This window comes from Pieris napi, chromosome 16 (genome assembly GCF_905475465.1).
Source record: "Pieris napi chromosome 16, ilPieNapi1.2, whole genome shotgun sequence".
Lineage (NCBI taxonomy): Eukaryota > Metazoa > Arthropoda > Insecta > Lepidoptera > Pieridae > Pieris > Pieris napi.
Window position 1 is genome coordinate 5,173,467 of NC_062249.1, and position 15,854 is coordinate 5,189,320.

The window sequence follows — 15,854 nt, forward strand, 5'->3', positions numbered from 1 at the left end:
CCGAAAATTTCAGTTTCGAGTGCGATTCCAAGAGAATATTAACATTGAAGTGCGAATGGTGAAGAAGACAAGTAATAAAGTACTGTGTGAAGTGCGCGAAATTGAAGTAGCTAATTAGTGCAGAATTTCTGCGTGTTGATTTATTTAAAAATAAACCCTTGAAGAGATCTACGGCGTTTTTTATCAGATCCCCTAGCTTGAAACTATATTATATTTTGCAAGTCGAGGCAAGCAATTATGTGTTTATTTCATGTTATTTCGGACAGGTAAGTATAAAAGCTTGGGCGGAACGTGAATCTGTGGGGTTCTGGGCTATTATGGGGAAGTCCCCCGTAATAGACGCACACGCGAAAAAATATACGTATATTCAAATTAACTCGTGAACTTAATTTATCTTTTTATGTCGGTAAACAAATAATTTCTCAAATGTTGCTAATTCTTAAGAGATTGTCATATTGACCAATACGTTGTATCTTATCATTGATAACATCGATGACTGATATATTTAGTACCTAGATACTCCTTTGTATTAGTACTTGTTGAGTGGTGAGCCAAAATGTTGTGTACATATTTTATATTAATCTTATTTGGCCTGTGTGAGTAATTTATTTATTTTTTAAATATCACTTAATCTATGTTTATTTAATAAAAGGATCCTAAGACCGATTGCTCGATAAAAATAAAAATCATTTACAATTTTTTTATTAGTACATACTAATCGTTTGTAAAAACTATATTCGTATGGTATTACTACGACGTATGAAAAACGTTATTTAGTCTCATTCTTTACTATTCGTTTGTGTTTTTTTTAAACCGGTTTACTTTGGTAAGAAGTACATCAACCATTAATAGATTTTTTAAATGTTTACATTTACTTTTATTTCTCGTAAATGATAATAATAATAGCTAAAAGCTAAAAAAAATAGCTTAATTATTGCATTACGCGCAAGCATCTTGAATAGGTACCTAAAATTCGCCTCGCTTGGGTGCGTAAAAAAATAAAACGTTATCGAAATTTCTAAGATTTTATTAATGATAATAATCGCTCTCGTGATACTACGGTCATCTCAGACATCCGTCCCATTAGAGTTTAAGCGGAATAGAGTGCATTTTGTCTTTGATTATATCTCCGCTGTAAATTGTCAGTCTCAAAACTATCATGGCCGAATCTCCTTAGAAAACATTATTTTTTCAACGCTTATAGGATTTTAAAATACAAAAAACCGATATATTTTGCGACTCACTATTCACCAGCCGAATGACATACATACTCCAGCCGGTCCTTTGCCAAAAATGGCAAGATTGCAACTGGTTTCTGTGTTGGTCTTTTGATTTCTCCAAGTATAAAATTGGTTACATAAATATTATTTAATTATTTTATACGTAGGTACATTACTCATAATTTATAGAATTAATAGTTCGTACTTTTTCGTGATGCTTTTTGTAAATTATACGTAGATATTCATGTGTATATCCTGAAGTAATAATTTAAAAAATTCTTCCGAACAGCACAAGCACAGGACTATTCCGAGGAGCTTCAAATCGTTGACTTGACCAAATTAAATGACACTCTATCAACTAACCATAGGATTATTGGAGGACAACCAGTTAATATAGAAAAATATCCATATACAGTGCAGGTAGAAATTTGCCGTATTATAGTACCTACTTGCAGCTGCGCGCTTTCATTCACACGGAAACTATACTAGATAACAATTCAATATGTCACTGTAACTCATATTTCTCAGCAGTAATCTATACTCTTTGTATTAATAAACTGTCTCAGACCGGTGAAACAATTTTCAAAATCGTAAAATAATAAGATTATATGTTTAAAGTTTTTTTCTGTGAACGTAATACTAAAATTAAAAACGCAGTCAATGTCAATTGGAGTAAAATTAGGATTATTAACAAAATAAAAACTAAGTTTGTAGGTGATGTTTCTCCATGTGTAACTTTTCGTAACGCCTATGAGGCTGACTTTAATTCATACATATGCAACTAAAGGACCAACCTGTAACCCAAACACTGTTTTAAAATTAAGCTATTGGAGCAGCAACGGCGGTTGACAGCTCGTAGTGTGGGGTAACTGTGGGTTACGGCATAGGCCTTTTTTGATATCCCAAAAATGGTGGAAATATCCCTCTGAAAGTAGCAGCGGTATGTGGGACTCGATCCACACCAGCATCTCTGGTATTCAGAGACTTAGAGAGGATTCAGGATCAGGTAGTGGTTTGTAAAATATCCAATGGATATAAAAGTAGACTCTTCATAGAGCAGACAAAATAATACGAAAACAATTGCATTGAAATAGCTGATGCACAATACCTCGATTTATAGAAAGAGTAGGCCAGTACTTTCCACCAGCTACCGTTTTGGTAAATAAATATATTATTTTTATGTTAAACTTTGCATACAACATTTATTCTAATAACTGATAACACTATCGCTGCTATCAATATTAAGTTTCAAAGGATGCGGTCCGGGAAACCTTTCATGAGATTTAGATATGGATAGTGCTGAAAGGTTACATTTTGTGTTAGCGTTTTAGTAACAAGTCTCGATCTGAAGTAGATAAAGTAGAAAGAGTAGTAGCAACCTTGTTAAGTTTAACTATGATTTAGAAAAAAACAAAAAAAAACACAAAATGGAATCCTTTATTGTATTTCTTTTCAACTGATTTCAACAACTTTTAAAGGTTGTTTATTCGTATTATAATAGTTACACTAAAGATAGAAATTGCCTTCCCAAAATGCCTATATAGCACCTTCGACGTACGATAAGCGTGATTTACTCGTAAGTGAAGGAAAATTGAAATACAGGTACCACAAAATTTAAATACTGCACAGGAACATAAAATAATGCTGATATGAAATTACCCGTATGAGAGTTGACGACCATTGGGAGCTGAGAGAAAGCTTAACAATGAAATCGCTATGAAGTTGCGGAATAAGCCTACCTCTAAATGATATTTAACAGAATCAGTTTGGCTCGTACCCACATTTAGACTAACACAAATGATTATTTCAGGTTCTTCTAAACGGTGGTTTAACATGTGGCGGTTCACTCCTGTCCACTTCACATGTTCTCACTTCGGCACACTGCTTTTTTGCTCAGTAAGTAGACAAAATAGAGCAGCGTCAGCCTAGCGGCTAAGTATGCGACTCTCACCTCTGGGGACGAGCGAACCCCACCATATCCAAAAATCATCAAGGAAACATGCTGAAATCTGAAAGCAAGGATTACATTAACTGAATATCCGCTTTTTTTCCGCGATTAACCGCCTTTATTACATTAACTGAATATTATAAAAACGATCAAACATTTGAAACATCATGAGGAAGTATTTGTCTTAAATTATTATATCATTATCATAATACTGAAAATTAAACACTTTTGCCGATAACATTTACAGGAATTAGATAAAAACTATAAAAAAATATTGGAATTGTGCATTGGATTAAAAAGATTAGATTTCGTATCCGATTTCATTCTAGGAATAAAATTAAAAATATATTTAAGAATATAATAGGTATGTTAATCCTAATGCCTTAAGAAAAGGCAAAAGGGTTAATGCAGAAGAGCCCTGTGGTTGCACCGCTTATTTATGAGTTTTTTTTTATAATCGGATATATTTCAGAAATGGTCAAATGCTGAGACCTTCGCAGTTGAGTGTACGCTTAGGGTCCACAATGCAAGGTTCAGGTAATTAACATACACAATTTTGTTATACTTGTGAAAAAACTGTTATTTTATTTATTTATTATTTTAGATTTTATTTATTTATCAATTTAATAAAAATGTTACTAGTTTATCATATTGATGTATGTATATTGTATATATGTTATTGATGGTCGAGGTAAAAATTTAAGTTTGATTGTTATCTATTTAAATTAACTATTAAAGGGTATTTGAATAAAAAGCTAAAAGATGCTTCCTAAATAATGCGCTAAGTGTGACTTCTCAAAAGATTTGACGTATTGGAATTATACTTGGCGATAGCCTTGGGCCCTCCGATTAAAGAAATATATTGTTTCATTTAAAACATGTTTCAGGTGGAACAGTAGTGAGTGTATCGAGATTTATAATTCACGAAAATTATAATATACCAATACGGAATAACGACATTGGAATATTGGTTCTGTCTCGTCGCGTGACGCTAAGCAATCAAATCTCTCTGGCATTTATTCCTCAGCAAGGGAATATGGTGCCAGATAGAGCTCCTGTTACATATGTTGGATGGGGACAGACTAATGTAAGAACTTATTGTGTTAGTAGGGGAATACTGTTTGACGCTGGCTCGGCAAATGTTCTGCCATTGGCGGAATTTCTTTTAGCTACACTTTTCTGGTAAATGTACAATGTTCGTTCCCATACTCCTCCGAAACGGCTTAACCGATTTTTATGAAATTTTTATGCATATTCAGTAAGTCTGAGAATCGGCAACTATTTTTCAAACCCCAAATTTATGATACAGTAAGACTACATACAACCCCTAATTTACCCCCCTCTACGATCAACCCTTATTTTTTATTGAACTAAAAAAATGTTTTCTAGATATAATATACATAGGCAAAACAACGTTTGCCGGGTCAGCTAGTAATTTCATATGCTTGTGCCTTGAATCTAGGCACTTGATAATGTCTTTTTAGTTTGCCGTTATTAAAGATTTTGTAAATTCTCAGGTAAATGTGCCCGTCGGCTCAACAGTTCTCAATGAAGTGCATGTACAAAATATCAACCTGACGATTTGCTCCATAAGGTACAATCAGCTGAGTCAATTGACGGGGCAGACTTATATAGTCACCAACGACATGCTTTGCGCAGGAATCCTTGATGTTGGACGTAAGTATTAAAACATAAACGTAATTATAATAATAATATCCAGTTGCGCTAGAACCCAAAATGGTTCTTGGCGTCAAATTGCAAACGTTTCATTGAATATTTTTATTTCATACTAAGTGATCAGCCTTTTTACTCATGTCGTCGATTTTTGTATTTGAGACATGCTGGTTTCCTTCACTGTACGAAAGGCAGAAAGTCTATTGGTGCACGGCCGGGGATCGAACCTGGGCCGGGGGACCTCAGGGGTGAGAGTCGCACATGAAAATCATTAGGCTGATACTGCTATTGTATCACAGAAAGCGGTATAGAGCAGTGTTGGCCTAGTGGCTTCAGCGTACGACTCTCGTACCTGAGGTCGTAGGTTCCATCCCTGGCTGTGCACCAATGGACTTTCTTTCTATGTTCGCATTTAACATTTGCTCGAACGGTGAAGGAAACCGACATGTCTTAGACCCAAAAAATCGACGGCGTGTGTCAGGCACTGAAGGCTGATCACCTTTTCATGATTTAAAAATGATCATGAAACAGATTCATAAATCTGAGATTAAGACCTAAAGAGGCTGTAGCGCCACTGATTTATATACTTTATATAAATAGAAACGTTCACATGTCAAACACGCTTCTGTTCGTATTATTATCGTCACATTTTGGTCTATTACAATTTTCATAAAAAACAGTGAAAATTAGTCACATTTATAAATTCGTATTTTTAATAATTAAACACCAAGACACAAATTTTATTCATGACCTTTTTTTTTATTATAGCATATTTTCAAAAGACTGTTGGTATTTATTTTTTGTTTTTGTAAAAAATAGTCCGACTAAGTTTTACTCTATTATATGATTAGATCTTCAGATACATTAAAATAACTTAATTTTAGAAAAAGACGCGTGCCAGGGCGATAGCGGAGGACCTGTAATATACAATGGGGTTGTAGTGGGCATAACATCATGGGGATACAGCTGTGGGCACCCAAGTTACCCAGGAGTTAACTCCAGGGTCTCTAGCTATACAACATGGATTACCCGAACGGTGAGTTCCACGATCTTTCTCTCAATTATGTGCTAAAAAGGGCCTCAAAGCTAATTTTGATTTATTTATAATTTAAATTTATTTTTAGATGAGAGGATCAGCAATAACCAGTGCCGGGTCATTAAAAATGATCATCGTATTTATGCTATGTAGTATATTATACAGTTATTAGAGATTTTACAATTTCATTTAGTAAGTAGTAAGTAATTCCAAGAGCTCGCTTTATTGCTCAACCAATGACTTAAGTTTTTCTTAAATTTCTATCTCAGGAAAAGTATAAATAAAACACAAGTTTCGGATATCACACATGAATATAATTAACGAGTAATGATATAGATGTAGTATGGTACAGAGTAAATATAAGGTACAGGTGACCGCGTCACGACGCCGCGCGCCCACGCACTGACAGCAACACTACTTGACGACACAGCACTGAAACAATCGACCAACATTAATATAATATGTAGCACAAAGCTTTATGTGCGTTGAAATAAAAGTTCTTAAATATGTATAATGTATATATAAACGAGGATAATGTACTAAAGAAACTGTTATTAAGACACTTTTACATCTAATTTCTACTTTTAAATATCCTGTATTATTGTATTATTTATGATGTAAATAAAGTAATGATAATAAGTAAAATATGGCAAGCGTATTTATTTGCAAGGCGAGTACAAATTAACATGCGATGACCTACTAGAGTCGCGTCAAGTGTGCCTGGGACCTTTATCAGTGAGAGCTTCATTGATGAGTAGGCCAGCGACGAGGGACCCCGCACTGAGCGGTGAGCCCCTCCACGAGCTGCGGCCTCGTGATTCCTCGCCCCTCTTCATCCCCCTCCGTTATCTTCTATCGAAATTACTTAATTAACGTTTGATCAATGATTGAATATAACTAAGCCATTATACGTCACGATTTCCTACGCAAGTTTTACGTTTTACATACTGTCTTAAATTTAGGTATGTTGATCTTTAAAACCATCCCGTTATGATTATTCGTCACATTTGTAAAATTCATGTATTTAAATTTCTTTCAAATTGAGCAGTGTCAATTTTACATTAAGAAGCTATGAAAATATTTCTTAACCGAGCACGTATCTAGCAAATAGTGAGGATGAAAGTGTAAAACGAAACACAGCAAGTTCATTAAATTGCAACCACTTAATACGTGTTATCAATATTCCGATTTTTTGCAATATGGTTGCCGATGCTACTATGATCACTAGCATACCTGCTTTCCACGAATGGGGTGAAGACAGCCTCCCGGTGCAGCCTCAGGGAGTTGTCAATGACAGTACAGGTCATGTCCCGCAATGGGTCTATTATTAAGTAACTTCGCTCTGTTTGCTCACCCTCCTCTATAGTCCATTGAAATGTTACATTTTTTAGGCCTTACCTTGCGTTTGGGGTCAGCGTAAAGCTAAAAACAAGTTTGTGGGGTCGCCACCCTTGTCCCACGGCCGCCATCTTGGAAAAAGGGGTCCAAAAACCACGTTTTTGGCTATATCTCCTAAACTATCCATCGTACATAAAACTTGTAAAGACACATTTTGTAGCAAATCGCTGTGCCTACATTTATGTCTATGTAACTTTTTATCATAAATCCAAAATTCTAAAAGTTATAAGTAAAAAAGTGAAAATATTTCCTATTTCTAAAGTTGACTAGGTGCGTCAATGCTCATGACAAGCCGATCAAAACAGCAGTTTTAACCTTACTTTTAAGATCTCTCGTTTATTTTAAACAAATTTTCCAAATAAATTATTATTATTTGTTTTTTATTCCTACAATTTTACTTATTGGTATTCCTAGTAGGCCTATTCCACAGACAACTTGCTGATATGGTAATCTTCGACATAATTATATTATCAATCAGTTATTAGAATGGTAGCTAGCTATCACTTTTTTCCTATAACTTTTTGAATTTTGGATTTATGATAAAAAGTTACATAGACATAATCGTAGACACAGCGATTTGCTACAAAATGTGTCTTAACAAGTTTTATGTACGATGAATAGTTTAGGAGATATAGCCAAAAACGTGGTTTTTAGACCCCTTTATCCAAGATGGCGGCCGGGGGACAAGCACGCCAACCCCACAAACTTGGAGTTAAGCTTGTATTAACCCCCCTTACATGTTCCATAAATAAAATTGCGTCCTCTAAAAAACGCAACCCCAAATGTAACTTTTCAATGGACTACTAGTAAATCATCTGGACTTAACATCTTTTCACCCTGAAATCAGAAAATAAATTATTATTAATAACTAGCTCCCTGCCACGCTTCGTTGTGGCACATCGCATCCTGACAATTCAGAAATCGGGCCAATCACAATCACAATTTTTAAAAATGCATTTTAATTACCTAAGATCGTATGAAATAATGATAATTTTATAAGTGTCCGAATTAGCAGATGAAGATCCTGAGAGTTATAAAAACTATTTTCGACTGACTGAAGATAATTATATTTTTTTACTGAGAACACTGTCTAACAAAATATCCAAAACAAGGTAGATACGTACGTCGAGAAGCGTTACTAGCAAATGTAAAAGAAGAATTAGTTCTTAAGAGATTATCATAGTGACCAATCAATACTATACGTTGTACTTTATCATTGATAACATCGATGACGGATATATTTACTATATAGATACTCCTTTGTATTAGTACTTGTTGAGTGGTGAGCGAAAATGTTGTGTACATATTTTATATTAGTCTTATTTGGCCTGTGTGAGTAATTTATTTATTTTTTAAATATCACTATAATGTATGTTCATTTAATTTTACGACCCTAAGAATTATTGCTAAAAATAAACCATTTATAAAAAACGTTAGGTTTATTTGGTCTCATTCTTTACTATTCGGTTTTTTAAAACCGGTTTACTTCGGTAAGAAGTGCTCCAGCCTCCAACCATTAAGAGATTTTTTAAATGATTATATTTTCTTTTAATTCTCGTGAATAATAATGTTATGTTTAAAAAAATAATTTTAAAAAGTCGAATAAAGTTATAATAGCTTCGTTATTGCTTTACGCCCCAGCATCTTTAATACCTAATTTTCATCTTGCTTGGGTGCGTAAAAAAGAACCTTATCGCAATTTCTGTTTTTTTTTAAATGATGAATGATCGCTCTCGTGACACACCTGTCATCTCAGACATCCGTCCTATTAAAGTTTAAGCGGAATAGAGTGCATTTTGTCTTTGATTTATATCTCCGCTGTAAATTGTCAGTCTCAAAACTACTATGGCCGAATCTGCTTGGAAAATATTATTATTCAACGCTTATAGGATTTTAAAATACAAAAAACCGATATTTGCGACTCACTATTCACTAGCCGAATGACATACATACTCCAGCCTGTCGTTTGCCAAAAATGGCAAGATTGTAACTTGTTTCTGTGTTGGTCTTTTGATTTCTCGAAGTATAAAATTGGTTACATAAATATTAATTAATTAAGTTTTAGATACATTACTGCTTTAATTATTATATAATTTATAGAATTAATAGTTTGTAGTTCTTCGTGATGCTATCATATCTATATTTTTTGTAAATTAGATATTTCTGTAATATCATGTGTATGTCGTGAAGTAATAATTATTTAAAACATTCTTCCGAACAGCACAAGCACAGGACTATTCAGAGGAGCTTCAAATCGTTGACTTAACCAAATTAAATGACACTGTTTCAACTGGCCATAGGATTATTGGAGGACAACCAGTTAATATAGAAAGATATCCATATACAGTGCAGGTAGAAATTTGTCGTATTATACTATTTGTAGCCGGGCGCTTTCATTCACATGGAAACTGTACATCACAATTCAATGTCACTGTAACTCATATTTCTCAGCAGTAATATATACTCTTTGTGTCAATAAACTGTCTCAAACATGTGAAACAATTTTTCAAAATCGTGAAATAATATATTTATGTATATTATTCGTTGTAATAGAGAAATGAATAAATTTTCTGTAAACTTAATACTAAACTTATAAACGCAGTAAATGTCAATTGGAGCAAAATTATGATACTCATTAACAAAATAAAAACTAAATTTGTAGGCGATCTTTCTCCACGTGTAATTACTTTTCGTAACGCCTATAAGGCTGTCTTTTAATTCATACATATGCAAATAGATGACCAACCTGTAACAACCAACTTGGTTGTTGAACCAACCCAAACACTGTTTTAAAATTAAGCTATGGATTAGCACCGGCGGTTGACAGCTCGTAGTGTGGGTTACGGCATAGGCCTTTAGCCAGCTACCGTTTTGATAAATAAATATATTACTTTTTATGTTAAACTTTGCATACAACATTTATTCTAATAACTGATAACACTACCGCTGCTATCAATATTAAGTTTCAAAGGATGCGGTCCGGGAAACCTTTCATGAGATTTAGATATGGATAGTGCTGAAAGGTTACATTTTGTGTTAACTACTTCAATTGTAGCAATTTTGTAACATGTCTCAATCTGAAGTAGATGAGAGCCGTAATTAATGTTTCTAAAATTGAAACGATACTAGGGAAAGATTCTGTGTAGAGTAGTAGCAACCTTGTTAAGTTTAACTATGTTATAAAATAAACCGAAAAAATAAAAATAAATGGAGTCCTTTATTATTTTTCTTTTCAACTGATTTCAACTACTTTAAAAGGTCCTTTATTGGTATTATAGTTACACTAAATATAGAAATTGCCTTGCCAAAATGCTTCTGATAGCACCTTGGATGTACGATAAGGGTGATTAACGTTATGGAGGAAAATTTAAACGGGTACAAAAAAAGGTTAAATACGGCATAGAAAAAATAATGGTAACGTAAATCGCTATGAAGTTACGGAGTAAGCTGACTCTAAATGATATTAAACAGACGCGGTGTTTTATTAGACACATGAGCAGAATCAGTTTGGCTCGTACCTACATTTAGACTTACACAAATTATTATTTCAGGTTCTTCTGAACCGTGGTTTAACATGCGGCGGTTCACTCCTGTCCACTTCACATGTTCTCACTTCGGCACACTGCTTTTTTGCTCAGTAAGTAGACAAAATAGAGCAGCGTCAGCCTAGCGGCTAAGTATGTGACTCTCGCCTCTGGGGACGAGCGTTTGAACCCCACATAAGCACCATATCCAAAAAAATCATCAAGGAAACAAATGCTGAAATCTGAAAGCAAGGATTGATCACATTTTTTACATTAACTGAATTTTATTTCAACGATCAAACATTTGAAACATCATGAGGAAGTATTTGTCTTAAATTATTATATCATTATCATAATACTGAAAATTAAACACTTATGCTGATAACATTTACAGGAATTAGATAAAAACTATCAAAAATTATTGGAATTATGCATTGGATTAAAAAGATTAGATTTCGTATCCGATTTCATTCTAGGATAAAATTAAAAAATATATTTAGGAATATAATAGGTATGCTATTACATTAAATGGCACACCTATTATATTCTTAAATTGGAAAAAAATTTAGTGTAAAATTTTTTCGTTACGCGTGACATTTTTCCGTTACGCGCCATCTTTTGAAGTGAAACTTCTTTATCGACGTATGGGAGAAATTTTGTAGCAGGTTACGCGCCATGTTGCTTTTTTAAGTCAAACTTCTTTATCGGCATTGGAAAAAATTTACACACATTTGTCACATTTTTCGGTTACGCGCCATCTTTTTCTTGTCCCTACCACGGTTGATCCGAAGAGATTCGAAGCCATTAGTAACAAAAATATATAATAACGATAACAATGATAGTAATACTAATAATTCTATTACAATTAATGAAATTCTGTAATAAACTTAGTACTACATAGTAGTACAGTAATAAGTTAAAATGAAATAATTGTATTTGTATCCATGTCTATGATAATAAAAGCCTTTTTTTAAACTTTATCTAATTTAACCAACCAATTTCTGTAAAGTTACATATAGTAGTAGATCATTTTTCGAAAAATAAGGTCATAAAGAAGTTTCACTTCTTACGTGTCTACACCTAGTACACGCACACATTTTTATTTATTTAATAGAATTATGGAGAAGACATTTCTCAAAAATCTATTAAAGTATTAATTCTAAATAAACCGCTGGCGATGAACGATAGATAGATATCCTTTGAAGATGGACCTAAGAGAACTTTACCTTTCATTGCATTATTGGCAATCAATCAATCAATCAAAATACGTTTATTCATACGTTTATCAGTTTAGATTTGTCTTCATGCTTATGAATGTCAAAAACGTTTACAAAATTCGCGAAAGAGCAAGTCTACGCCATCCGTTCGCAAAACTTCCAGGAGTCCTTGTTCCGAGAAGAACGGACAAGAAACTCAGCAAGTTTTACCCTCCCTCTACATTACAATTATTCAAAGGAAAATATCATAAACCACATCGTCATTAAAGTTACATAAGTAAAAAAAAAATCTGTTCTGTGATTTACCACATTCACCATTACACACATATTCACAACACTTCAAAGCAAAACAAATTATAACAATATAACTAGAACTATAGCCACGCGTTTTTGTCTTCTAGAGTTCTAGCCTCTAGGTAGTCAATTACTTCATTCATTAACATTAACTGTGTAGTAACCTTTATACATTAATGTTTTTTAATATGTGTTTTGAATCTGTTTAAAGGCAGTTCTAATATTTCACTAAAAATCCTGTTATAGCAGCGTATACTTAGGCCCATAAATGAATTATTTATTTTCTGCAAACTGTAAGATGGCTGGAAAAGTTTTCCCTTATTTCTTGTATTCCTATTGTGAATGTCACTGTTCTTTAAAAGAGAACTAATATTACTACGCACAAAAACGATACAGTTGTAGATATATAGGGAAGGTATGTACCGTCAAAATATCGATTTCTTTGGCTTATTAGGTATTGGAAAAGATTTTTTATCTTATTTTAGGCTCGAGTGTTTTAATTAATTTGTAAGTCACATACTAAAGAGTGTTTATACTGGAATAGAAAGTATGGAATTATTTTAAAATACTGATTTGTTTATTTGAGTCAGGAGATAAGAAAATGGTATTGGTAACATCTTAACAATATTGGTTAAGCTAAAAATTGCTTAAGCAATTATCTCAACGAATTAAGCGATATATTTATAATCGAATGTATTTCAGAAATGGTCAAATGGTGAGACCTTCGCAGTTGAGTGTACGATTAGGGTCCACAATGCAAGGTTCAGGTAATTAATATACTCAATTATGTAACACTTATGAAAAACTGTTATTAAGTAGATTTTATTTATTCATCAATTTAAAAAAAATGTTATCAGTTTACCATGTTGATGTATGTATATATGTTACTGATGGTCGTGGACAATATTTATTTAATTTCGATTGTTATCTATTTAAATTGTTAATCACTTGTAATTGATTTGATAAGATTATTTTATTTCGCGGAAACTAACAATTGGCATGATTCTAGGTGTTGGTATATTGGGGAACGATCAAAGTTTAATTAAAATTGGTAAAAAAGCGCATTCCTGGATCGGAAATGTATAATATTGGTGTAAATATTTGTAATATATCTTTATTTTGTTTCATTTTCAGTTGATATAACATCAGTGTACTATTTATTTTTATATTTACTTTCACTTTGGGGTTTTAAGAACGGTGAACTGAACTATTAAAGGGTTTTTTAAATGTATCTTGCTGGAATTTGAATAAAAAGCTAAAAGATGCCTCTTAAGATTGAGAGTCCAGATTATGCGCTAAGTGTAGCTATTATATTGGAATTATACTAGGCGATAGCCCTCCGATAAAAAAAATATATTGTTTCATTTAAAACATGTTTCAGGTGGAACAGTAGTGAGTGTATCCAGATTTGTAATTCACGAAAATTATAATATACCAATACGGAATAACGACATTGGAATATTGTTTCTGTCTCGTCGCGTGACGCTAAGCAATCAAATCTCTCTGGCCTTTATTCCTCAACAAGGGAATATGGTGCCAGATAGAGCTCCTGTTACATTTGTTGGATGGGGACAGACTAATGTAAGAACTTATTATGTTAAGAGATTTCTGAAGAATACTGTTTAACGCTATAAAAATTACTCGGCAAATAATGTGTTTGATAATACGTGTCTGGGTTAATTGCCAATGGCAAAATTTAATTTAGCTACACTTTTGTGGTTAATGTAAGTACAATAGTTTAGTAGCAAAGGTAAAAATTGGAATAAATAATTATGGGTGTATTTAAAGAAGAGAACTAACTCACCTCCCCAAACTATCAAACATATAGGTATGAACCTAACCTATTGGTGTTTCTAAATAATATAAGTTTTATGGTTGGTTACTAACAATATTTTTTATAGTTAAACATTACAGAATCCATCCATTATGTTGTATTGCTCCCAATACTAATACAGATGGCGCTCTTCATACCATAATTTCATATTATGATGCCTTGAATCAAGGCCCTCGATAATGTTCTTTTTAGTTTAACATTATTTATGATTTTGTTAATTCTCAGGTAAATGTGCCCGCCGGCTCAACAGTTCTCAACGAAGTGCATGTACAAAATATCAACCTGACAATTTGCTCCATAAGGTACAATCAGCTGAGTCAATTGATGGGGCAGGCTTACATAGTCACTAACGACATGCTTTGCGCAGGAATCCTTGATGTTGGACGTAAGTTTTAAAACATAAACGTATTATAATAATAATTCAGTGGCGCTAGAACCCAAATTGGTTCTTGGCCTCAGATTGCAAACGTTTCATTGATTATTTTTCATTCATAGTAAGTGCCTTTTAACACATGTCGTCGATTTTTGAGGTCCCCCCGTTCCAGGTTCGACCTCCACCCCTGAGAGTAAGAGTCGCACATGAAAACCAATAGGCTGACACTGCTATTGTATTACATATATAAACAGAAACGTTCACATGTCAAACACGCATCTGTTCGTATTATTAACGTCATATTTTGGTCTATTACAATTAACATGAAAAACAGTGAAGATTTGCTCTTTTAAAAATTTAATCCCTAGTCACAAATTTTATTCACGACCTTTTTTTACTATTATAATCATATTTTATATTTTGTATTTATTTTTCGCGCTAATACCCTTATATGATTAGATCTTCAGGTACATTAAAATAACTTAATTGTAGAAAAAGACGCGTGCCTGGGCGATAGCGGAGGCCCCGTAATATACAATGGGGTTGTAGTGGGCATAACATCATGGGGATACAGCTGTGGGCACCCAAACTACCCACGAGTCAACTCCAGGGTCTCTAGCTATACAACATGGATTACCCGAACGGTGAGTTCCACGATCTTTCTCTTAATTATCTACTAAAAGGCCTCAAAGGTGATTTTGATTTATTTATAATTTAAATTTGTTTTCAGATGAGAGGATCAGCAATAACCAGTGCCGGTTCATTAAAAATGATCATCGTATTTATGCTATGTAGTATATTATACAGTTATTAAAGAGATTTTACAATTTCATTTATTTAACATCTATTGTTAAAAATATGTACAAACTGCAGTTATATTCAAGAGCTCGCTTTATTGCTCAACCAATTGACTTAAGTTATTAAAATTATATCTCAGGAAATATATAAATAAAACACAAGTTTCGGATATCACATATGAATATAATTAACGAGTAATGATATAGATATAGTATGGTACAGAATAAATATAAGGTACAGGTGACCGCGTCACGACGCCGCGCGCCCACGCACTGACAGCAACACTACTTGACGACACAGCACTGTAACAATCGACTAACATTAATATAATATGTAGCTTAAAGTTTTTAAATATATATAAACGAGGATAATGTACTAAAGAAACTGTTATTAAGACACTTTAAAATTTATTGTCTACTTTTAAAATTACCTGTTTTATTATATTATTTATGATGTAAATAAAATAATTATTATAATTAAAATACGAAAAGCGTATTTATTTGCAACGCGGGTCCATATTATAGACCTACTAGGGTCG

General features: G+C 33.2%; 2 protein-coding genes and 1 long non-coding RNA gene across 19 annotated transcripts in view; 1 reads left to right on the forward strand and 2 right to left on the reverse strand.

Moving 5' to 3' along the window:
* The first annotated feature begins 468 nt into the window (after nucleotides 1–468).
* Nucleotides 469–15,704, forward strand: LOC125057312 (trypsin-like). 6 transcript variants are annotated; one of them, XM_047660949.1, is made up of 9 exons: nucleotides 477–596; nucleotides 1,510–1,640; nucleotides 3,031–3,116; nucleotides 3,641–3,705; nucleotides 4,056–4,255; nucleotides 4,686–4,845; nucleotides 5,727–5,878; nucleotides 6,243–6,328; nucleotides 15,637–15,704. In XM_047660949.1, the coding sequence occupies exons 1-8, from the start codon at nucleotides 557–559 to the stop codon at nucleotides 6,282–6,284; spliced, it is 876 nt and encodes a 291-aa protein (XP_047516905.1). In that variant the 5' UTR covers nucleotides 477–556; the 3' UTR covers nucleotides 6,285–6,328; nucleotides 15,637–15,704. The 6 variants fall into 6 exon arrangements, with proteins under 6 accessions (XP_047516903.1, XP_047516905.1, XP_047516906.1 ...); XM_047660950.1 differs by having other exon boundaries at nucleotides 478–596; nucleotides 6,249–6,328; XM_047660947.1 differs by lacking the exons at nucleotides 1,510–1,640; nucleotides 3,031–3,116; nucleotides 3,641–3,705; ... (3 more) ...; nucleotides 6,243–6,328; nucleotides 15,637–15,704 and adding exons at nucleotides 9,498–9,628; nucleotides 10,828–10,913; nucleotides 13,014–13,078; ... (2 more) ...; nucleotides 15,011–15,162; nucleotides 15,249–15,354 and having other exon boundaries at nucleotides 469–596.
* LOC125057313 lies at nucleotides 6,171–7,008 on the reverse strand. Its single transcript, XR_007118189.1, has 2 exons — nucleotides 6,606–7,008; nucleotides 6,171–6,310 (listed from the first exon to the last, which is right to left on the reverse strand). It is a non-coding gene; the product is annotated as an uncharacterized LOC125057313 (long non-coding RNA).
* LOC125057310 overlaps nucleotides 15,479–15,854 on the reverse strand; it is a 36,599-nt gene continuing 36,223 nt past the window's right edge. For all 12 annotated transcript variants that reach the window (XM_047660939.1, XM_047660937.1, XM_047660934.1 and 9 more), the window contains one exon: nucleotides 15,479–15,618. In XM_047660939.1, coding sequence (XP_047516895.1) covers nucleotides 15,566–15,618 — 53 coding nt within the window. In that variant the 3' untranslated portion in view covers nucleotides 15,479–15,565. The remainder of the gene's footprint in view (nucleotides 15,619–15,854) is intronic.